The 24,308-nt window shown below is 53.5% G+C and overlaps 2 protein-coding genes across 17 annotated transcripts in view; one reads left to right on the forward strand and one right to left on the reverse strand.

Moving 5' to 3' along the window:
- The window catches only part of LOC6501948 (eye-specific diacylglycerol kinase), a 94,919-nt gene that overhangs the window by 18,267 nt on the left and 52,344 nt on the right, over positions 1 to 24,308 (reverse strand). For 4 of the 16 annotated variants that reach the window (XM_032452446.2, XM_044717548.1, XM_044717547.1 and 1 more), the window contains exons 1-2: positions 7,648 to 8,162; positions 5,825 to 7,239 (exon numbers count right to left, since the gene is read on the reverse strand). The exons of 3 other annotated variants lie outside the window; for them this stretch is intronic. In XM_032452446.2, coding sequence (XP_032308337.1) covers positions 5,825 to 7,239; positions 7,648 to 7,737 — 1,505 coding nt within the window. In that variant the 5' untranslated portion in view covers positions 7,738 to 8,162. Of the gene's footprint in view, positions 1 to 1,457; positions 1,561 to 5,824; positions 7,240 to 7,647; positions 8,568 to 11,375; positions 11,601 to 24,308 lie in introns of those variants that run through there. 9 more of the 16 variants (XM_032452451.2, XM_032452449.2, XM_032452450.2 and 6 more) reach the window with 9 other exon arrangements.
- LOC6501881 lies at positions 17,424 to 20,739 on the forward strand. The gene is made up of 2 exons (XM_001966707.4): positions 17,424 to 19,888; positions 19,984 to 20,739. The coding sequence occupies exons 1-2, from the start codon at positions 19,823 to 19,825 to the stop codon at positions 20,509 to 20,511; spliced, it is 594 nt and encodes a 197-aa protein (XP_001966743.1). The 5' UTR covers positions 17,424 to 19,822; the 3' UTR covers positions 20,512 to 20,739.

Below are 24,308 nucleotides of genomic sequence, written 5' to 3' on the forward strand. Positions count from 1 at the left end.
AAAAGAGATGACGACCACTCTGTCGACGCTAATGTGCTTTCTAGCTGACTTTCTGTTGGATTCTGCGGCTAAAAATACTCTAGTTAATTATGAGAGCAGGCGGCGGCGGCGGCGGCGGGCACCGCTTCTTATATATAAACCGCTGTCAGTGTCTTGTGCTTTCGGCCCGACAGGTACACGAGGCGCTGCCCCGCCCCTCCTTGGCTCAACTCTAAACCAATTCACCAGAGAGGGAGCACTCTATCCGACCCCAAGTGGCCACTGATTTCATTTCAACCTGAACCTGCCCGGCTCACGTGGCGGATGAGCATCTTTGGCCGAATTAGGTGGGCGTGGCGCGTGGCGTGATGTTTTCGGCCGGGCGCAGCTGGCACAACAAGACAAATCAGAAATAAAATAAATAAAATAGAATAAAGGCGGGCGAGGAGCGCCAAATCGACAATAAATCAAATCAAATAGACGACGTTCTTAGCACTGCTCCTCCTGGCCCCCAGGGCGGGCATCCTAAACCCCTCTTCCCAGTTACTCCCATGGGCGGTGAATGGGTGCGAAATTCTTGAAATGTCACGGCTGGCAGTTCACAGCCTCTGGGTTTCAGGTGCCTTCCACCGGCCACCGGCCACCGTGGCAGAGGTGGAAGAGCGCCAAGAACTAGAAATAGAACCCCATTGTCTCTGTGATGGCTTTCGCCGCAGTGTCCATCGGCGAGTGCAGCCGAAATATGGAAAATATCACCCGAAGATCGCTCAGGCCCATTAAAATCGTATTAAAATGGCACTGACTTGCAAAGTAAACACCATTTGTTGTTACATCAGGACGGGCAATGTGTCCTATGTGTCCGACAGCCTGGGACCGGGGAACGGACATTAATCGCCGAAAGACGAGGCGGAACATGTGTACATGTTTCGGGCGGTTTCGGGCGAGTATCTTGTAAATACTTAATAATTGCGATTGGGCCAAAGTCCGGAGCAAGTTGAAGGCTTGCCAAGAACATGCCACTGACATGTTCGAGTCTATACGCGATCCCATGCCCCCTACGATGATGACTAGAGCACCCCGCTCGCCTGCTCTGAGCTCCGCCCCTGACCCTCGCCGACGGCCGGTTTGCGGTTCAAGTTCATCGATTAATTTAATTGCAGTTCGGCCATTTGGCTCAATTAAAACACTTTGGCAATTTTCGACATTTTCGGCATCTGCGGGTGTCTTTGTGTCTTGGCCCGGAGCTATCAACTGACCCGAACGAGCGTCTTCTGACCCGGTCTCTCGGCTTCTGTTTTGCTCCCCGTCCGATTTGGCTTTCCCCTTCGCTGTTTGCACACTTTCGATTATTTTCTCGATGTCTTGTTTGTTTTCCGAGCGATGCACACACTTTTCTGCGGTCTGTGCCGCCCGGGGTCACGCTCCTCCGCACTGGGCTTTCCCGGCCCCGCGGCTTGCTTCATTATTCAATTAATTACTGCTTTCACATCGCGAGGGTAGCGTTCTCCCGGATTTCCTCTCGGCTTCTGCTCTGGGTTCTTGGGTTGGCGGGCGGCAGCATCCAACCGCACAAGGCGACTGAGCGGCCCAGCGAGCGATCGAAGCCAACACGGGCAGCGGCCGAGGCAGCGACGGAGGCAGCCACTTTGTCACCTCAACGCGCTGCGTGGTGAGTTTTCCCCACAGGGATGAGCAGCGATCTAACTGGAAAACTGCCCAGAGGAGAGGGCTATAAATACCCGGTACTTGGGCCGAGAGTTGGCTGAAGGGGCACTCTCAGGCAGTCTCCCTCTCCAGGTGGGCTATCTTGGGGCTATTATGTCAGGGCCCGGAGAGATAGGGCCTCAGATTAGATAGGTGTGATCCGAGAGGCCTCGAGATCCCCTCGAACTACTACTGTTTCCGAAACAGCACCCCAAATCCAGAGGCAGAACCTGCCATCACTGGCTGCGATCTTCGCGACTTTGGATGCGAATTTCCCTCCGGCCCCAAAAATGGTGACATTTTCTACACAGCTCTGTCGCTGCCTCGGCTGCTGCTGCTGTTGCTGTTGCTGCTGTTGCTGCCTCAGCTGCGGCTGCTGTCGGCGGCGTGTGACGTCGTCGCTGACGTTGCTGCGGTCGCTACTTTGTCTCCCGCCTTGATTGCTCAGATTCGCTTGGCATATTTTCGCTTTGTGCCTTTCAATTTGCATTTCAATTCTGTTCTGCTCCGCTCCGCTCTGGTTTTCTGTGCCGTGCTCTGTTCCATGCGCCTATCCGCACCTCCGCGAGGCCTCCGCCGCCACCCACTTTCCACCCGCCGAGCTGCCACACATCCCGTGCTGACGTAGATGTGGCAGAGGAAAGCGCGCAAAAAAAGACCAAGCAAATATTTCATAAAACTTAATTGTGGCTGAGGCCCCAAGTAGATGATTGTTGTTGGGCCTGCACGGCGAGAAAAGTTGTCCCGATCGGGGAATAAATCTGCCGGATGGGACGAGGAAGTCGCTCCCGGAATATGCGGACAGTAGGAGCTCTAAACCGTGGCTCCATTGAATATCTACTGAACTAGTCACATAACTTCTCAGAGTGTTCTTGCCACCGATGTTGCTGCTCCTGTTGCATGCCGCGTGCGTCAGCAACACGCGGAACTGGGCGGCAAAAGTGAAGCAAGAATTAAAAATACAAACAAAAATGGAACTGGAACTGGAACTGAGGGCGGACAAAGCGAATCGTTTATCATCTGGCCTGCTCTCTGGAGCATCGTGCTCTAAACTCTTAACAGTCTTGGAGAAATTGAAGAACGATTTCTCAGGTGCTCAGCTCCAGGTCCTCCCGAGAAAAACTATGGGGCCATTAGTCAGTATCCCCCGCGCCAAGTCAGAAGTGCCAGTAACTTAAGAGCCCGTAAATTAGGCCCAAGCTCCCCCGATCCCCGCGATTTCGGGAATCGTTAGCTCAATCAGGGAATAAAGAAATTGTGAAACACAATCGCGTCCCTCGAGTCCTGTATGCTAATTCCATGTCCGCCCGCCAACTCCTGCATCCAGATCCAGCTCCAGAGCCAGTCAAAATACAGAAGCAGAGCAACCGTTCAGGACCGTGTACAGTAGTTCCCCCCGGGGGAGTGTTTTCATAAAATTATTTGCCCCATTGTCATAAAAGTTGAGTTAACTTTCTGTTTCTTCTTGTTCGATGGCTGCTTTTGTGGTCTTTGTTGTTGTCTTCGGTGTTTTGGGGGTTTGTGTTTGGGTTGTTCTGCTTGTGTTGTTGTTTAGACGGCGAGCGAGTGGGGACTCGGAGCCATCGGATTGTCTGAGGACCCAAAAGTCGCATGAATGAACCGCACACGCCTCGGGGACAGCGGCCGGGGAAACCGAAGAATGCGAACGGAACGCATGGCTGAGTGCCTCGTGCACTGAGCGAAATACGTCTTCCAGGGCGTTATAGTCGAGCTCGAAGGACCAAACTCGGAACTGGCAGTGTTCCTTCGAGTGGCGGAGGGCGTGATTGGACTGCAGACCGCATCCGAGACCCAGAATGAATGACTGCAGTGTCCGGCGTCCGGAGTTTGTCGCATGATTGAATGATTTTATAATATTTTACCATTTTATCGACCGAGAGGTCGTTGGACCCGAATCCGAATCCGGATACGGAATGGGAGTGGGAGTGGGAGTGGGAAATTGGAGTAAATTAAACATATCAGTCAGTGGTCAATGGGCATCTGAGGGAACGCCACGGAATGGCCGGAATAGCCGGAATGGTGGCCGCAAACGGCCACCCGATAATAACGTGTCGCGCTCCGGTATCGTAAATCAACAAATCCAACTTTATGACATGCCCCCCCTCGCTGCGCCACTGCCGTCTAATGGGGCGCCCCCGGAGAGGCGGCTCCTAATGGCTATTGTACCGCAGGGGCTGCAAATGGCCGTAAATTGGGGCAACAGCAATCGGAAATTAAAAAAGACGATGCCCCGCCGTAAAAGGAATCGACACCGCATTTTAATACCTGCAATAATATCACTTCCAGCTAATTTCCATTTTCAGTACTTATCTTGAGCGCAAAAGCTGTGGGCAGTCAAGGGTTAATCGGGTTGTACATACCTGGAAATAGAACGTAAAAATAGCGCATTATTTCAGGGAATATTATTACTCTTTCGTAGTGCAGGTGCATGGAATGAATGATGTGGGCTGTTGCTGACATCCCCATTAATATCTCCCAGTAGAGGGAACTGAACTTAATCTCCAACAGAACGTAAGTAAATTAATAAAATGAAAACTATAAGGCGTATTCGTGTTTGTTTCTGCTTCAAGGATAAGATGTCCTGGTGGCCTGCTCTAAGCTTATTAATTTCCCGGAGAATGGAATCGAGTTTCAGGACAAGCCGGCGCCACAGGAAGGCACACACGCACCCGGAGTCCCAATCTAGCTAATCCATCAGAGGCAACTTCTGAATTATCCATATCCATATCGGGTCCTTTGCCAGGACCGGGAAGTCCTAACGGCCCTCGTGGTTGAGCCACAGGCTAACAAATTGGTTCGTCACTCTCACACCTCTCTTTCTAATGCCCTCGTCCCTCCATGGGGCGATGGGATGCGCGAAACGGACAAGCGGACACCCGGACAGCGGACAGCGGACACTTTGTTTGAATATTATTTATGAGCGGCTTTTGTTGTAATTCAAGGAAATCGGCTGGCTGAGCCAATTGCCTTCCCTTTCATTGGGTATGCCGCTGTTGGGACTTGGGTTTGTCAGAATTTCAAAAAGCACTTGCTTTTTGGACATCTCTCAGAGACTCTCAGGGAAGTGCTATGGATAAGGTCTATAAGCTGTCCCTTCAAGAGTATTGGTTCATTCAAAGAAACCTTGATTGTAACTTCCAGTTCCCTTTTTTCCGAACAGGACATCATTTATTCAAGGATGCTTTAGGCAGGGCGCTCGGAGGGTCGCACATGGCGAAAATTATGGATTGCCCGAAGCGGCGATGGGGCGGCCGGGAAACAGTAGTTTCGTTTCTAATTAGGCTTAACTTGGCGGACGTGGGCTCACTCCCGGACAGCGGACAACGGGCAAGGACTACGGAAAGCCAACCAGTGGGTGATGGGCGGATAAGCAAGCAAGCTGGCAGACACCGTAGGAGGCAGGCCTCACATGTCGCCCGAAAACACACGTGTCACCCATCAGCTCTAGGCACTCTAGGGCCTGCCCAGGTCAAGTGGGACAGCTACGACCGCAAAAAAGGAAGTCAGGGTCCGGTGGCAGGCTCCAGTCCAAGTCAGAAATTTATCCAAACAAAACAGGCCCAATTATGAGCCGGGCCCTGGTCCGGCAGCGTCCGCCCGCCACTGATCCCTTAATCCTAACCAGGGCCACGTGTTAAGCTCGTTTTAATGAGTCAATTTAAAAGTTTGCCGGTCCAAAAATAGCCACCCAGATCGGTGGGTTGTGGGTCGTGGGTCGTGGCTCCTCCGTGGAGGACAAAGCGAACGCGAAAGTAAACAAAGAAAGTAAGCCATTAAAGAGTGTTTCTGGGCGGGCTGCCGAGCTGGGGCTGGGCGGAAGCTGCTTGCCGGGACCGGGATTTATTTTTGGCCGGAGATCCCCAATTTTGAATAGGAAGCCCGAAACGTCTGCCGAGTTCTACGAGTAATATGCAAATAATGTTCTTCTCGCCCCATTCCGAGTGACAAAGGAAATGTGGCAGCTTCCAGCAGGAAGTCCTAGTTTAAAGTGTGTCCTTAAGTGACTTTCTTTTGTGTGTTTGGTCCTTAAATAAAATAATTAAAGTGTTTAAACAACTCATCCAGTCGCGAGAGAAATCATAAGCTAAGGAGGATAAGGATAACCCCACATGGTACATACCCATCTGCGTAGGTGGCCGTGGATCCTGTCATGGCCAGAGCCTTGTACCGGGCCTGCTCGTCCGTGGGCAGGACGATGTCCACCGACCGCGACCGGGTGGCGTTGATGTTCGGCACAGTCAGGAAGCAGCCGTCAGCGCTCGGCTGCAACTCCTCCGCCTTCGGCCCTGACGAGAGCTTCGAGAAACACGAGTCTACGGAGGCGGCGCGGTCCCGCTTCAGGTCCGGCACCGTCAAGTAGATGTCCCGCACCACGAAGGCGCTGTGGAGGCTCGAGCTGGGTGGTCCGCCGGTGGTGCCGCCGGCGAAGAACGGCGAGATCGTGGGCGAGCCGCAGGTGGCCATGGTGGAGGCCTCGTCCATCGAGTCGGCGGTCTCTACGGACGACTTGTTGTTGTCCACCTCTTCGTGGGACACGTTTTCCAGGGAGTTGCCAGTGGGCTCCACGAACACCGCCTCCTGGCGGGATATAGACCGCCGACGGGTGCGCACAGGGAGGCCCATGGCCGCTCCGGCGTCGTCGGAGTCGGCGGCGGTGCAGGATATCGAGGCGGTGACCGGCGGCACCAGGGGGCAGGGCGAGAGAGGCGGCGAGGAAGGATCGATGGGGAAGAGGGGCGGCGAGGGATAGTCGCCGTTGGTGGGGCTCAGGGTGAAGGTGATGCCACAGGGAGTGGCCGGCTGGGGCGGCAGCAGGGTGTTGCCGAAGTGGGGTGATCCGTGGTCCGAGTTCTCCAGGCCCTCGTCCTCGGAGGTGCCGGATGTCATGGAGCTGCTTCCGATGGTGTGCCGCCGCATCTGGCGGGGCAGCCGGGCGCGGGACTCCTCGATGCTGCTGCCCAGGCTCATATTGCCAATCCGGATGTCCATCTCCTCTGCGGCGTCGTCGTCTGGGTCATGCTCGTGCTCGTGCTCCGACTCGAGAGCCCTGGCCTCGTCCAGGCCCGAAGCGAGCTCAGAGGACTCCGTCTCACCGCCCGCTGCTTCGCCCTCCTCGTCCTCTGCCTCGTCATCGTCGTCCTCCTCGTCCTCGCTCACCTCCGAGCTGGTGTTGCTCAGGGCACTCAGCTCGCGGTGGTCTATGAAGTAGCGTTGCTCCGCCGTCATCCGACGCTCGTACTCCTCCAGGTAGTGACAGTGGATGCAGGGTGGCGGCGTCTTGGTGGAGGAGCTGCGTCGAGCCTTCAGCCGGCGGGGCACCTCCAAGAAGGCGCCGGAATCGTCGCTGCCCACGGAAGCAGCCGCCGAGTCGAAACTGTGCGACCGCTGCTGGTGGGCGGCTAGCGGTACCTGCAGGAAGCCCGCCTCCGAGGAGCGCTCGTCCGCCGAGGCGGAGGAGGAGGACTGCTGTTTGAGCAGCTGGGCCGAGGCCCGCTGCGCCTCCAGTTGCATTTCGTCGAAGGAAGCCGAGCGCACCTGCAACGAGCGTTCGGGAAGAATCACAGGAGGATCGTAATTGGGGGGCAGGAGGCGCCACAAGGACAAAACGAATCGACATGCAGAAGCACAAAATCAGAAAGCACAAAACCGACAAACTCAAGACAGCACCAAGGCTGAACCAAACAACTAAAAACTCGCACAACAAAATGATAATCCACTGAAAGCAGCAACACAAAAGGACTTAAAGGACATAAAGGACAAGGACTGGAACGCACTCGAACTTCTACCAATCGAAACCAAAAGAAGACAGAAAACAAAACATGCTGCACACCACACACTCCACATCCGATTCATAAATAAGACTGTATACTTCTCCACCTTGGCCAGACCCTACATGGGTCTATAGAGTCTGTGGAGCCTGGGGACCCCCGTTTCCGGGTATACCTGCTTAGGAACTTCGAGGCTGTTCTGCATCTTCATTTCTGCTCCTGTCGGAGTGCGCGAGCGCGTGAAGGTGGTGCGTAGACGTTGCATGTTGCAGATTGCTGTTGCTGTTGCTGTTGCTGTTGCTGGTTCTGGTCCTGGGTCTGATTCTGGTGTTGATAGTCTGGCTGGTGGCTGATGCTGTTGCTGGTTCTGTTGCTGTTGTCTCCGGGCTTAGTCGCTTCTGGCCAACTGGTTTCTGTCGCTGCGGTCTTGGGCAGCTCGACTGTGGACGGCTGTCGCCTCTACGGCTGCTGCTAGTGCTGCTCGGGCGCTTGTGGATCCTGTTGCCGGAGCAGCAACTATTGCCTGTGCTGTTGCTGATGCTAATGGGTTGTCTATTGTTGGTATTGCAGTTGTTGCAGCTTCCAATGATGCGGTGGCTGTTGTCGTTGTAATGTGGTTGTCACTGGTTTTTGGATTGATTTGTTGCTGTTGCAATTCGTCGATGTTGTTACTGTTACTGTTGCTGTTGCTCTTGCTGTTGCTGCTGCTGTCGCTGCTGCTGTTGTCTCTTTGGTTTTTACTATTGCTGGTTGTAGAGTTGCTGTTGCTGATGCTGTTGCTGTTGCTGCTGCAGTTGTTGCTGCTGTTGTCGCTGCTGTTGTTGTAGCTGGCTAAATGCTGATTGACAATTCTGATGCCCAATTCCATTTCGATGTTGATTTTCTGCCAAAGTTTTTTCCTTCTATTTATTTTTTCTGGGTGTGTCTGTCTGTGGCTGTGTGTGGTTCTTATTTTCCCGGGGGCGAGAGGTTGTTATTTCTGTTGATATTGGTATTGATCTTGTAGCGGTTGCTGCCCCTGCCGAAGCGTCCTCGAAGCGCTGCGATGGTTCTGGCCGCCAGTAGCCCTGTTGTTCTTTGTCGGCTGTCGGCTTTTTGTTTTGCTTTTAATTAATCGAAAGTTTGCGCTGTGAATTGCAGTATCGCGAAAAAGAGAGGCAGAGGTTGATTACGTTAGTTTAGTGATTAAAAAGCGTTCTCCGGGGAGCTCCACCTTCCTCTATAAAAATATTGGCATCAAACACCCGGCAAGCGAACAAAGGCCGGAGCGAAAAGGCAGCAAAAACTGCTCAGTTCGCCCGCCAAACTAAATTGTGCTGACCAATTCCGCCTCCAAAGGCACCCCCGCCCACCCTGCCACTTCAACTTCCCAACTCGCACAAAAGCAGCTGGAAAATCGCACATCGAAGGCCTTCGCAAATTGAAAAATCCCTTTATTGCCCGGGCGCGCTAAATTGTTTGTTTGAAGCATTTTCGAAAAAGTGCTGCCAGTCGGGCAGACTGGCTAGTCAGTCGGCACAGAAGGGTTAAGTCCAACTAAGCGCGTCGAAATGGGTTAAGGCCCGGCTCTTTGTGGGCCTCTGGAGTGGATGGGCTTCCTCGCAGCCATCACCTTTGGCTATCACCCAAATACTGTCAGAAGCGGGGACGTATGAATATTTATGGACAGCCCCCATGGAAGCTTTCCTTGCTAATTGACACGATTACGTAGAGCTCACACTTTCGAACACAATCTGGTGGAGACTGTGGAGGCTCCCAAGGATGCCCAGGAGCAATCAGATTCCTTGAATCGTGCTGCTCTTTCACCTGGACAGGGATATTCTTGTTTGCCTTACGAGGCGGTGATTTGCAGTTCTTTTTTTGTTTGCGTTTCCTTAAAGACCTCCCACTCCCACCCTGCTTCCACTCGGATTACTATTCTATTCTATTCCAATCCATTCCCACAACACACAAAGGACACACGGGCCACAGAGGACATAGGGGGCACAGGAACGGGTCGCAGGACACGTGGGTGCAGTTGAAAGTGCTAAATTGACGAGTGATGCGGTTCGATACGGCTCGGTTCGATTCCGGGGGATGCGGGAGATCTGCGGGCAGGTGCCCGGCGCTATCCGGCCGGGAAGGGGGCGCCACAGAGGCGTGAGGGGGATGAGGAGGAGGACGGTTTCGTTTTACAGACAATAGGTGGCTAAAGGAAAGCAGGACGAACAACAAAAAATCCATTATGGCATAACTCTGGCATGTGCCGCGGCTCTGCCGAGTGGAGGAGCGTGTAGCATGTGGCGTGTGGCAGGAGCGAAAGGGATGCGGCCGGACAAAGCCAGCCTGTGTGGGTGCAGGTTGAAAGCGTGAAATTAAATGAAAATGATATAGCTTTGAAATTGAATTCCATAGAAATGCCGAAAATCCGCTCCACAGGGGCGGGCTGGGGCACAGGGGCCTCGAATGGCAATTGGAGAGCCGAGAGGAATTTGGAAAAGTGCGTAATTAGAAAAGGTGGGAGCGACAATGGACTGGTCGGACTGGACCAACAGGCCTGGAGCTCTATTCAGAGTGCAAGTGCACTCTCCTCTCGGGTGCCGAAGCCTACTTTCGGGCTGAGGCGGATGAGCAATTTATTGAAATGCCAAGAGTTCGAAAGGGAAGGCCTCCGCTCGCCCAATTAGTGGAGAAGCGACAGACCTTATTCTCGCAGCAGCAAGCCACTTTCCTTCCGCTTTTCTGCATCGTTTAAGGGCCAAAATCAACACACAAGCCCGCTGGAAAACAAACATTTCAAACACGCTGCTCTCCGCCACCTCTGCCCCTTGACCGGCCCGGCCCAGCCCCCTCCGGGCCGCCCCTGGCGGGCTTCCAACTTCCCTGATGGCCTCGTAATTGTTCGGAGCCCGCGCGGCACTAAGTAAAAAGTTTTGTATAATTTTTCATAAAGGCAGCCCAACGAGCAGCCACAACAATAAAAAATCAACAAAAAACAGTGAAGTGAGCTCGGAGAGGTCTCGGTCTCGGTCTCCGGCTCGACTCGGGGCGCACCAAATGGAGCAACTGGGGACTCGGTGGCGTATGAGGAATGTGCCTTTATTATGTGACTGAGTGAGGCCCCGCCATGGAGCCACCCCCTCCCGTTCCGGGAATCTCAGGAGGGGAGTTGAGCGGAGCTGCCTCCTCTTAGCCTGACCCATTAAAGGTGCCACAGAAATAAAGGCGCTTCACTTACGGGCCATAAAAAATTTTGTAAAATTAATTTGCGGCCCAGCTTATCCTGCGATTTGTCATAAAAATGGGGCCTGTGGCCGTGGCTATTGATAATCCGAATTTACGGCGGATTGATAATCTGGCCTGCTGAATTCCGGACCCCGGATTCCGAAAGGATCTGGCTAGTGAGTGGCGCTGCGTAGTTTCTCGGGGATTCTGTGGCGATTCCCGGAACTGACCTTAATGGGAAAGTTGTGCCGAAAGGGGTGCTTCTATCAGCTTTCTGCGAAAATCAATTCGGAAACTTTGCCAGCTAGGAATGGATTTAATTTGGGCGAGTCCGAGCTCACTTCCACATTTTAATTTCACAGGCACTGGAAATTAACTCGTGGCGTTTTCGCCTTCAGGACGAAGGACCAGACGCGGCAAATTAACTTGGTCGGGCGAGGAGCAGGGCAGGAGCTGGGCAGGAGCTGGGGGAGATCGGGTGCCGGATAAGTTGTCTCAAATAAAAGAAGAAAAATATGTTAATTTCAATTAATTGTTGGCAGTAAGAAAAGTTGCCGAAGACCGGCGAAAGAAAAATTAGGGAAAGCGGAGAAGAGTTTCCGCTTGATGGGGTAAGTACGGAGGCGTTTCTCTTGGGTTTGGGTCTGGGTTGGGGCTGGGGTTCTTGGGGTTCTTGGCTTTCTTTATTTATTTACTTTCCTCCTTTTTGGCGGGCTCCACAATTTGCTGCCATTTGTCGCTGCCAGCGAGAATGTGTTTTTGTTGCACTTAATGACTGGTGGGGAATTTAACGCGAAACGCTTTCGCTTTCGCTCCGCCTTCGCTCTGGCCCTCGTCCTGGCCACGAAGTTTGTATTCCGGGAAGTTCGGCTGAATATTTAAATAAATTTTGACAGAATAACTCGCCAAACAAACGAAAAGTGAATGGAAAAACTTTTTCCCGCCACCTCTTTCGCTTCGTGCCCCAATTTTCCCTCGCTCGCATCCAATTTTTTGTTCTGCTTGGAGCACGTGTCCTGGGCCCGGGCCACAGGTCCTGGCGGGGCCCTGATCGGGAGCCCTCGCCTTCGGAGGACGTGCCCGATGATTTGGCATATTTGTCAATGGAGGCCCGTGCGAGATTGAAATGTGAGCAGGGCCGCCGAAATGGGAAGTGCTCCTCTTTATCTCCCAGCTGCCGGGCGCTGCCTTCCACTTTGAATTCCAATGCGAATCGAATCGATTCCTCCCCCTGCCCCCGCCAAGTGGGTCAGCGGTGACGTCGGTAGTGGGCGGGTCAGGCCGAGACATACCTAAGAAAAGGGTTGCCAGCTTGAGCGATTGCTTCCACTTGAGAAGCCTCTCGTCTCTCGCCTCTCGCTGGGCGCCCTCCTGCAATCTCAATTGATGCCGAGCTGGGCTGCAAGTGGAGCAGGTTAAGTGCAAATCCTTGTAGCCATCGAAGGACCTGGCGTCCTGTGCGCGAGTGTGCGGGTGGCTGTAGGTGTGACTGACACAGGCCAACGAAATTTCATCCATTTCCATGCCCATTTCCATTTCCATTTCTAGGGAAAGTAGCGTGTAACGCTCATATAATTATCAAAAGTGACAGACAAGTAATGAGAGGAGTGGGAGGAGGAGGAGGTGGCTCAACAGTGGCATAACCCCGTCAACAGGGGAGCATTCCTATCCTCTTGGAATTACAGCGCCAGCTCAGAAATCAATAAATGAATAGCGAGGAGATGAGACCCATTGTTCTGGGACCCTTGGCATTTCAGGGTTAACTTCGGAACTCTAACTCATTGGCATTCTTCAGCCTCCCGACCCCGACCCCGACCTGGAGCACCCGCCTGTGCCTGGCAGCCTCTCAAAGTCAATGGACGGCCGCATTAGCCGGAGGAGCCAGGAGGCAATATTTGATATCCACTTGCAATTATGTCAGCACACACTGGCAGAGCTCAGCCCGCCGTCTCTTCCAGACGGATGGACAGGCGGACAGGCGTCCAGTGACATATGGGGGCACTGTGGCCACATCGCACCAGGGTGCTAAGGCACCGAACCCCTCTCGCACAAAAGTCAACAGCCAAGTGGTCGGGAAATTAGGGCATTTAACATGCGGCTGGTAAAAACGCTTGGCCGGGCCGAGAAGAGAGCAAACAAGGCCGATACGCGCTAAACAGTTGCTCAATAGGTGAGATTGTTCTGGAGGAGATTGGGGCTGAACGACCAGGCCGATACCCTGGTTAGCCCTGGCCCTAGGCCCAAAGCAGCAAGCTTCCGAGTCCCCAGCAGCCGGGTCCAACCCAAGCCTCCCGAGAAGCAGCGCATGAATGGGAACCACTCATCCTACAGGGCCAGTGGAAGACTACACGTCTTTTACACAAACGAGGTGCTAACCAGCTGGGCACATAACAACGAGCCGGAGCACCTGAGAGTGGAAACATCGAGGCTCCAATCGCAATGAGCCAGCGCAGTTAGACGCCCCTTGGTAATTTGAAACTCGTTATGGCAGAGGTGCTAATCAATTTTTAAGCAGCTTCGACCACAAACAGCCTTCCCTTCGCTTCGCACGAAAAGAAGCCAAGTGAAGAAACTTCCACTCGCCCAGTTAGAAATCAAGTTCAGTTGTTCGACAAATTTCATCCCGAGCGGTCCACTTCCGATGGAAGTCGTCTATTTTTTTCGAGTGTGTGTGCAAGAAAGTGCCCGTCCCAGGACGGGACAGCATCCTCGAAGACAAATAATGAATTTGGCAAGATGTCGGAATAGCTGAGAGCACAGAGGATCGAGCGAGTCATCGACCGAGACGAATTCCAAAGCGGCTATGCCTCATCTAGTCAATTACATTACTTTGACACTTTCCACGAGGGATGCTGCAGTGCCTAGTTCCATCTAATCTCCTCTTGGAAGTCCTGGCGAAAGCCGCCAACTTTGTTCATCAGTTTGGGCCTGGGCTCCATCTAAAAGCCTTCTATTGTTGCGCCCCCAGCCTTGACCTGCAACCCGGTGCGCTGCACAGAGTCTGCGGCGATTAGGGGCCACCCACTCCCCGACCAAGACCGAGGGCTCATTATGCTTATTATAAATTGCAAACAGTTTGCGATAAATACCCGGGGGCGGGCAGTGTTTAACGTAAAGTTTGGTGTTGCCGCCGCATGTTGCACCCACAAAAGGCGGGCGGAGGCAGGCTGCTGCGTGCCAGTGAGGCTGTGTGGCAGTGATGCGTGTGCTGGATTTGTTATCTTCCGGGCAACACAACAATGGGCTGCCGTTTATTGAAATACCCATTGAAAGACCCAGCAGCGAATGCAATCAACAGAAGCCCAAGCAGCATCAGAAACTGAAACAGCAAAAGGCTCTGTGTTCCGGACTCGGGATTCCGGGCTCCGGATCCGGCCTTCTAACTTTTTCCATTAACGCTGAAAGGAAACGTCACTCGCATGTGTGGGGAGGGACTGGCAGATGTGTGGACTGGCAGGATAAATAACTAGGGCACGAATAAACATACAGGGTCGGGAGGAGGGCTCCACCAGCCCAAAACTTTGCGCCGCCCAGCAAGTCGGATCCAGCACCTAATCCTCTGTCGGCCCTAATTAGCCAAGTCACTTTCAATTGCGAAAGTTTCGGGATGCAAATAGAGGACATGTTGCTCCTCAATGGCTGCAAGTCTGGACGGCAATGGCCCACTTACGAGGGGAAAGTCTTTCTCCGGGAGGTCCCTCCGTAGGGCTGGCGAGTAGCAGGGCCCATGGACGCAGGCCATGGAGAGGAAAACAACAATTAAGCGGATAAGCCGGAGGATAATCCGGCCCGGGGCGCAACTAAAGACCTCGGGACGCAAGACGACGGTGAAAGGTGTCTGAGGAAAAACAATTTCCATAAACATAAACAAACCCACCGTCGGGCGCATAATCAAGTCCGGCAGCCAGAGTCGCCGCAGACACAATCTAATTGCAAATTGTGTCGCACAGTGTACGGACCAGGAGCAGGGACATGGAACCGGGGACCGGCAGGGGAAAACTTTGTCCTCGGACCTCGAACGGCCCCCAAAATTGATCGGCGTTATTCAATGGGATTTATGTATGCACGGTCCCGAGTGGCCGAAAACTTTTATTTATTTACAATTTGTTGCCATTTGTCTCAGTCGGCTAACTTTCGCCAAATGTCCCTGGGACAGTGGCTGCGAAAAGTTGGCGCTGACTAAACACTGAACACGCCGCCACAAATTTATGCCCCTCGAGTTGCGCCAAGTTTTCAGTTTCAGTTTCAGTTTCAGTTTCGGCATCGGTTTCCATTTCAGTTTGGGCTCCACTCCGCCACCACTGATGGCGTATCCTTTATGTTTTTATTTCGAGTCCATTCCGGGCCGGTTATTTATTTTCCACACTTGAACAAATACATCAAAGGCCAGTGTGTGCGGGCGGCGGGAGTGTGTGTCCTGGCGGGCGGGGCCGCAACAGGCGAGTGCGAATCGAGTTGTAATTCATTTGGCACTGCGAGTGGATGCAAACTCGCTGGTGTGAATGAGCAATTGAATGGCAAATACCCCTGGTGACCCCTGACCCACCGCCCCGTCGCCACCGAGAGGCATCAGTTTCAAGGATTACATGCAGCAGGGCGAGGGCCTGTGGCGGGAGGAGAGCAGAGCCTTCCTGAGGCAGGTGAGTTGTGTGGCGGCTAAATTATTTCCAGCTCATACAGCAAGACGAGGCTGCCCCCTTCGGAATCAGGGACACTTTTTGAGGACTGCCTCAAGGACGACCCAGAACTGTTGCTGCAGCCTCGATCACTTATTCATTAATTGCATTCCGCCCTGGCCCCGGAACGGGCCGGCAAAGTGATTAAAACTGTGCGCAATTAAATAATTGATACGGCACTTTATAACCATAACAAATTACTTTAAAATGCAGTGTGGCAATATGGCAGGACCAGAACCGATTACCCCGATGCCTGACGCCCCATGCCCCATGCCCCATGCCACACACCCAATGATTGTAAGAATGCTTGCTAAATAATTGATTATAGCGCCTGGGGCAGCACAATACTCCACTCAAATATGCAGCCGCATTTGGTTTATTGTTAATGGACAGGATGATAGAGTGCAGGATGGAATTCGGAGCGCTTCCCAATCGCTTTTCATTCTTGGGTTATTAATTTTCCACCTAGCTGGCCCGGGGCCCGGGGCACGTCCGTAAAATTACCTCCCACACGCACACCCGCACACCCGCACATGTGGGATGTGCGACGTGGGATGTGGCACGAGGCGTGTTTGCTGAGCCTTTCTGAATATGCGTTCATCCGGGCTGTCAGCAAATCGAAATCACTCGAAAATTGTGCTCTAAATTCGGCTTACACAACGCACCAAGGTATGCAATATTAATGGGAGGGGCTGTCGGCCTCCCCATCCGCATCCGCCTCTGCCTCGTCCAGTAGCTCCTGCTCCGGCTATGGCCGTGGCTATGGCATTTAAATCTCCGGTGTCAAAAGGTCTAAAGTTCCGGACAGCATCCAGGCCTGAGCCGGACCGAGGTTGCGTGTGTAATAATTATGATGAATTAATAAACAGAACGCACAAACGACAAATGAATGCCGGGCCAGTGGCTAAACAGCCTGATGGACTGCAAGAGTGGGAGGCCCTGCCCGCTCCGACAGTTGCATTTATAATCAGCCTCAATTATTTAGGAGTGTTGAGCGCAGGAAGCGCAAAACATGTCGGCTGTACATTTAATTACACATTTCAAGCCCACGGCCTCCGCTTCTAGCCCAGTGAATCGGATTTTAGCCAAATAGCCCATTTTTTTAGGGCCTATTAGCTCGACTGCCTTGCTGAGCGAAAAACTTCGGAAATCATTCCGCTGCCAGGACCTGTCTATAAATCAGAACTTTGTCGCACGCTCCTCCGCACGGCTGACTGATTCCGGGCGGGAGTCATGTTTTGCGGCTAATTAAAGTCACAACCCGTTGATGTGTGCGGGTGCTCGGTGCTCGGTACTCGGTCCTCGGAGGTCCTGTTGCCAGTTGCAATTAATTCCAACATAAATTTGCACTTTCTGTCGGGTGTTTGTTGGTCCCTCGCTTCCCCAGCCACCTGCTGACTAGAACCCGCCCCACTCCCACCCCGACTACTCCCACCCGTGCACTGCCAGAAAGTCAGGGCCTGAGCCCGATGTCCTGCACGCTGGCAACTGGACCGTTTCTCTCTCTGTACGCTGTACGCTGTACGCTGTACGCTGTACTCCGTACTCTGTGCTGTGTACTCTGCGGTGACCTTGCCTGTCGCCACTTCCGTTTCATTCTCTTGCCCATCTGGTCCGGCCCCAACTGTTGCATGTGTGACCCAATTTGCCACCTATCTCTGTATCTTAGGATCTCCCATATGCCACTATAGCCGGTCCTGTCCCAACTTCCCATCCCATCAGTCTCCGCGTTGCCAATAAATTTTCATACCAAACGACTTGCCACAATAAGAAGAAACAGGCCCAGAAATAAAGGGCCGGCCGAGCAATTAAATGGCCACGTGCTGCTAGGTCCTTCGGGCTCTAATTCTTTTTTTGTGCTTTTTGCGCACTACATCACAGTCCTCTGTGTCCGAGTCCCGGACCCGGGCTCCGTCCGGATGATTAAACGAAATTTACGAGTACTCCGCCGGGCAGTCGGGAGAGTTCGAGAGTTTTGCATAGTCCTGCCCTGTCAGAGATTGATGGGCCGTGTTTTGTCTTGGCAGCGGTGAAGGGAATTCGGGCCGGGTTCATTATAGGCCGGCCCACACGGCGTATGCGTAATACGGTCACGGTCAGGCACGGTCACTGTCACGGTTCCGGGAGTTGTCACTAGCTGGCACCCGCGCGGGGAGTTGTCAGGTAATGGGCTAGGAGTGCAGGCTCCCCACGGCCCAAGCCCGAAAATAATTCCAAGTCTCCAGCTTTAAGCAAACAATAGAGCATCCGGCACACATTCTGGCAGCCAGCAGCCAGGCAGCTAGGCAGCCAGGCATTCCGGCATTCAGCCATTTCGACAGCAAATCAATAAAATATTATTGGCTGCAAATACCCATTTATAAATAGAAAAACTAAATCCGAGCCTGAGCGCCTGTTATGCCGTTTTCGGAGCTGTCCGAGTCCCCAGTCAATAGAGAGCCCTGGCAGCAACATCGTCATCCGGCATCCTGTCCAATAGATGGTGACGGCTTTCGATGTCCATGTCCCCGTGCATGTCCATCTCGCTGTCGATGTCGGTGTCGATGGGATGTTATTCAAAATCCAATAATAAGCCCAACAATTATGCAGGACAGGCAATAAAGTGCCGGGCAGCGAAACAAATGTGATGCGATGGCCCAAAACTACAACTGACAGCTTGCCGGCGCAAAGGATGCGCAGGACGCGGACACGGATGTGGCTGTGGAGCTGGATCTGGTTGGGGGCCCATGATTACGAGCTGCAATGGCGACGCGTTGACAGGTCTGGTCAGGACGCCGCTCCCCCGGGTCCTTGCCTCGTTTTAGTTTCCGTGGCGTTGCTCTTTTTACGAGCCACGGGGAGTGCGGTGAGCTGCGAGTGTTGTTTTTTACGACAAGCAGCCGTTTTATTGCAAGTGTCGGTGGCCTCGTCTGAGGTTATTAAAGTTTCAGCCGCGCATTTGGTGTGAAGTCGCACTGCGGCGAGTGCCTGGGGCTGTTGCAGCCACACAGCCCCCACAGCCCACACAGCCCCCACAGCCCCCTGTTTATTTTGTGCTGAGAAATGCAATCATAAAACGTTCAAGGCCCCGAATGCAGTGCGACGATAAGATACGGAGAACAGGAGAGCCACTGCGCTGAGGCTCCGGGGCAGGAGCTCCTAGGAAGGCGAAACAGCGCCAGCAAGGTACTCCTTGCCCGGGGGAGCGCTATTCCGCCCCCACAAGTGGGCCCATTAAAGTCGCCATTTGTGTAGCCGCAAACGAACTCCCCGCCTCCGGCAGCTGCCAAATGGCTTTGTGCATTCGGAATGGGGCGGGGGCCCAGGTTGTCGGGGGTCGCCCCTAAAAACATGAAAAGCGAGGCCTCGAGAGCGTCTCAGCCGCCATTCAGGCAACTAAAAGCCCGTAAAAGCCTATTGACACAAATCGGGAAAATGGGGAATAAAAATAAACCGGAATAGATCGGAGAGCAAGTCGGGCGAGCGGCCTCGGAACCAGAGGCACAGATATGGCTTTTGTGGGCCATTCTCGGTCTCCTACTCCGTCCTGCGAAGTCGGAGGTCCTCGCAGAAGAGCCACAGAGCCACAGAGCCGAGAATGATATCCCAGAGTCGTAAGCTAGTTTGGATTGTTGCGGGAAACAAAGCCCGACTATCAGCCATCCTGTTTGGCTAACAACATAAAAGCCACCGTGGAGGGAAGGGCCAAGGCACGGAGCCCTAAGCTGGAATCGATGGGACGGCGGATGGGGAGAGGAGCGAGTATGGCGGGCAAATATTTTCCACGGAGGCGGAAGACTGAAAACTGGAAATGTAAATATGAAAATTGAATCAGGGACAGGCGGTCGGAGACGGCTGTCATCTCGCAGCACACACGCCGTAAGCCGGAAACGGATCTGCGAGAAAAGTGTAACGGAAATCGCCCACAGACAGCGGTCCGGAGGCAGGTGGGCAGAGGGTGGCTGGTTGCTGGCTGCTGGTTGGACGGTGGATGGATGCCTCCGTAAATGCAATTAACAGGGTAAACAATAATAAAACTTTAGTAATAGCAAAGAGTCAACTCCGGTTGCTGCTGCTGCCGATAAACATGTTGTTCGGGCAGCTCGTGTTCCATTCACTGGACCCCAACCTAAACAAACAGAACAGAACAGAACAGAACCCAACCCGAACCCGAACCCGAACCCGAGACCCCAAATGTTTCCTTCCCTTTTATTTGCTTTGGCTCGGGGGCATGCAAAGAGAACAGATATGTACATAATTCAATTCCCCTATTGGGCAAGCAGGCCAGCAGGCCAGCAGTCCATAACTGGCCCGGCAATTACATCGCAATTAGAGCCGAATTGGAGAACAACAAGCCGGCCAGATTGATCCAATTGAGGTGTGACAAATCGCGGGAATCATCATTAGCGGCCGCAACGACTAAATCAGTGGGCCGCCGCTCGCACATCCTTCAGTCGGTCGTAATTAGCCGCGGCGAGCGCCTCTCGAGCCATGGGCGGTTGTGGCAAGATACTGGGCCTCCTGAGCCTGCTCGGCCTCCTGCAACTAGCCAGGCAGGTGGGTGCCGTTTTTTTTTTTTCATTTTTGTTCTGTGCCAGATCAGTGCCTAGCAGTGAACTAATCCGACAAACTAATTATCCTCCCCGCAACAGCACTGCTACACGATGAAGCTGGTGGGCATCTCGAGCTGGGACACGCCCGCCTACAGGCTCAAGATGAACATGTTCCTCAAGAACAACTCCCTGTCCTCGGTGACGACGGTGCACCAGGACGTGGCCATTCCGCTGTGGCACCTCGTCCTGCTGCAGCACCCCCGAAAGCGCGGCTCGGGTCCTGCCCCGTCGCGCGTGGAGCTGCCCCGGATCCTCTACAACTCGACGACGAAGACCTGCGACTTCTGGAAGTACATCCGCCACGTCTCCGCCTGGAATAACGTCGCCAAGCTGATGCTCTCGAAGAACGCCAGCAACATGAGCCTGGCGTGTCCCCTGAAGGCCGGCGTCTACGTGATGAACCGAATCCAGGTGCCGCCGGACACGGCGCTCCTGAAGTTCATGTACCACCCGAACACCATCTACTCCCTGGAGGGCACCGTCTACGCCCTCAACCCCAAGGACAAGGTCTCCAAGAAGGTCCTCTGCCACTACGAGGTGAACGCCACGATCTTCAAGTCCTGCTGACGGGAGTGTCCTTCATCAGGACAATCAGGCCAATAATATTACTATTTTTTTTAGCCGCTTTGGCAATGTAACAATAGGCTTGTTTTCCCCTTGTTTTTCGCAATTTCACAATAAACCGAAGCACGATCGGGGAACTAATTCGATGAACGTGTTTTCACACAGAACAGAATAATAAGATAATCAAATTAGACCCGGCTCTGGCCCCACCCCCTTAAAAATCTGTATGCCGCACTCTTTCCGGCCTAATTACGGGCGAGTGATACGTTGTGAATGGTCATTATATTTAGAATAGTCATATAGCCTAGTATAGTATGTTGTTTTGGGTCGAATGGAGCCTCCAAGCCCCTCCGCATGATTTGTGCCATGTGTAGGGGTATTTTTTGGAGAGATCTGGCGAAGGAAACGGGGCTGCGATGGTCCTGCCACCTGTGCGTGCTGCACGGCAGCGAAGGGTTTCTAATTAAGTGGGAAATCAAAGGGAAAAGGAGCTCGCTTTTGAGCGGGCCACGAGTACTGGTGCTAAGATACTCGTACAATTAGGTCCGCCACACCCTCTGCCCTGCCACTTTCCACCGCGGTTCCGTTTCCAGGACGCAAGCACTCCTTCCTGGGAAAGTCTGGCCGCGGAGGGCAGCCCACGAACTCGCGGCCATCATACGTTTGGGGTCGAGCGCCAGTGGCATTTGCATTCCGCATCTCGCATGACCACACGCACCTGTCGGCCCTGTTCAGAATTCAATCGCCGCATCGGGCATAAAGTGCAAGTATGTCTCGAGCCCGGCCGGCCGCAACAGTTGCAACTGTTGAGCCTCGCGGGGATGTTCGGATTTCGGAGCCATCGCCCGGCCCGCAGCCACAGCCCCCTTTGCGAGTTTCGGCCAAAAACAACTGGGTTACGAATAAAGAGCACGGGACACGAACGACCTGGGCTTCAGGTGGGACCTCCTTGAGCATGGCTAATCCCCAACCCCGCTCCCGGGCCAGGGCCGGCTGAGCCGCCAGGACTCCCCAGACAGCCCCCGCCCCCGCCCCCGCCCCAGCAGCAATCGGCATAAAATATGCGACGCTTGCATGCCAGAGACTTATTATTAAAACATAAAATTTGCATGCAAGCCGCAGAGCCGGCGACCCAACCTATATATTCAGAACAGCTGCGGTCAGGATGATAGCGGTTTAGGGATAACCGGCAGCGGGCTGCTCTTCGGGAGGTGGTATTTAAAAAATTATAAGCGCTGACATCGGAGCCGGACTCGGAGTGGAGGACTATTTATCCAATTAGTTTGTGTTTCCAAATGGACCTGAAACGCATTTGCTTTTCATGACCAGCATTCCAAATTGACCTGCCGGAGGCGACCCGGCGAGCACCTCGAAGGAGTGTCCTCCACGTCCACTATTATCCTGGCTACGAGTGTGCCGGATAAGCCCTCAGAATAAGAAAAAAGGAGCACGCCGCCCGGGCCGTGGAGATGGCAGGATATATAAATACGTGCCTGTTTGTACTTTTATGTGGCGTTTGGCAATTTGAACTCGTGAATTTTGCACGGAACGAGCAGAGTAAAGACAATGCCCCGACTGGCAGGACCTCTCTGGGATGGGGATGACGGCGCATTAGACAAATTTGGCCAGTTTATTTACTGGCAACAGTTCCAGAAGCCAGTCGCAGATGCTAGCGCTCAGTGCTCGGCGGATTGGAGCCGGTGGGCAGGGGGCGGCGCTGTCTCCGAGCGGTGATTTGTTGGATGTTTATGCTCCCGAAGACAAAAGGGTGCCGGTGATCAGCGATAAAAACGTGAAGCCTCCGCCCTGCTGGTCTGCTGGCCTGAACATGCCTTTAAAGCCGAAAGGTTCGCCGGAAAGCCATTAAATTCCGCCCACTGCCCCGCCATTTAAGGTTAAAGTTCAGGCCGCAGAGGCCACGCTCCGTAATTAACAAGCTCGCGGCGGGCCGTTCGATTCGCTGATCCGCGATTTGGGGAAATACCATTTAGAATGCATGTGGAAGTGCGGGGCGAAGGGATTTCAAAATTGTGTCCGGACACAATCGTCCAGAGAGGACGTAATTATGGGGCTGGGCCGAAAAACGCACCAATCATGTTGCCAATGAGGGGGCCGGAAAGCACCTGAACTGCCGCCCGCCCGAGGGCTTTAGTTCCAATTCAGTTTAAATGCGCAGCTCGGCAGAGGAGCGATGAGGTGGCGGCCAGAGGCCCCTTCTCCCACGGCGTTATTAATTTTCCAAATGCACAATGTTTTAAAGCGGCGGAAAGCCCTAAACATTCTTTAAAACTTTGTGGCACAAAGTCAGGTGTTAGCCGAAGTACAGCCCCAATCGTGTGTAATGAATGCGGGCTTTAAGCTGTCGACGGGGAACTTCTTTTCACACATCCAGGTGCGCGCCCCAAACCCTTTCCCGTCGTTAGGCAACTGGCTTTGGCAACAGGCGCTTGGCACTCGGAGTCTGCCATCTGGCATCTGGCATTGGGGGCTGTGCGGCAATTACTTCCGCATTAAGCCGCCATCCACTCAGATACAAAGGAGCAGGCCACGATCCCCACACATCCAGGCGGACATCCAGGTCCTTCATGGCCCAGTTACACTGGCCATTCCTGTGCCAGGCCTGGGATAATTGAGCATCCCACCTGTCCTCGGGCCAGACTGGCATTTTATTCATCAAATCACGTGTTTTTGCGGATCCGAAATACTTGACAAGTTACAAAAAATAACGCCCAGGCTCGGCACAGTCGGCGGCTTGCGTCTATTCCTATTTTTTGTTTCCAGCAGCAGCGTTTCCTTTCTGGGCATTTTGTGGTAATTAGAGTTTCATGTTTCGCCGCAAAAACGGCCCGGTCCGGATTCCGGAAGTTGCTAGCCAACAGGACGCGGACGCGGGAGTGGACGAGGACGAGGACGAGAACGTGTTGCTTAATTACACGCATTACCAAATATCGCACATACGCCATGTGGCCCCCGGCAGGACTCGAAATAAACCGGCGCACGAATGAGAATGAAATACTCCCGACCTGGAGGGCTTAAGAGGGCTCCTCATCCACTTTATGCCCAAACCGAACACATAGGCTCTTAATAAACTGCTGGATATCTTGACTCGGATTTGGCTCGGAGGACATGGTTAGCCAACTCCCGATAAGCAGTCACAGGACCTCAGTCCTGGCTCTCAGCCCGACAAGTCCCAAGGGGCAGAGGGCGGGCGTGGCGGCAGGAGTCGATAAACCCTAAATGGCCAAAATGGCAACTGCACTTTAGCAGCAAGCCCGTCTTGGCCAGTCCTGCAGGGAGCAGCCGCCTTCGTGCCCAGGCGATAGTCGAGTCACGGCAATATTCAGATTACACGATACCATAGGATGCCACGCCCTCGGGGGGCGGGTCAGGAGGGGCTTCCAAGGAGCAGGTGGGAGTGGGGGGCCCAGAAACCGGCGCAAAATAATTGTTTTCCGTTGAGCAATAATTTTCTATACCTTTTCCCGCTGCCGTCCCGGAGAATTCCCCCGGCAGTTGCCCCCAATAAGCTTGTCAGGGGGCGTGGCCGGGCAGGGTACTTTATTTGGCCCAGCAAATTGAGTTAAGTGTAAAGGTACAAAGAAGGACAAAAAGGAGCGAAAAGTGCAGGCAGAATGCGAAGAAAAGTGACGAGGGCCAAGCCCTGGCCGGGAGTGGGAGTGGGAGGCATCTGGGCGGAGAAGCGGAGGGGCGGAAGTGGCACCCATTTTTCGCAACTTTGGTAAGTGGTAACATCATAATATTATTAAGAGTTCTGAGAGACATTACGGCGAATAGATGGC

This window comes from Drosophila ananassae, chromosome XR (assembly GCF_017639315.1).
Source record: "Drosophila ananassae strain 14024-0371.13 chromosome XR, ASM1763931v2, whole genome shotgun sequence".
Taxonomy (NCBI): domain Eukaryota; kingdom Metazoa; phylum Arthropoda; class Insecta; order Diptera; family Drosophilidae; genus Drosophila; species Drosophila ananassae.

Bases quoted from the DNA above. Each gene is read 5' to 3' on its own strand.
- LOC6501881 (XM_001966707.4), top strand. From the start codon at position 19,823: ATGGGCGGTTGTGGCAAGATACTGGGCCTCCTGAGCCTGCTCGGCCTC. The intron at 19,889-19,983 runs GTGGGTGCCGTT...TCCCCGCAACAG, and splicing joins TCCTGCAACTAGCCAGGCAG to CACTGCTACACGATGAAGCT.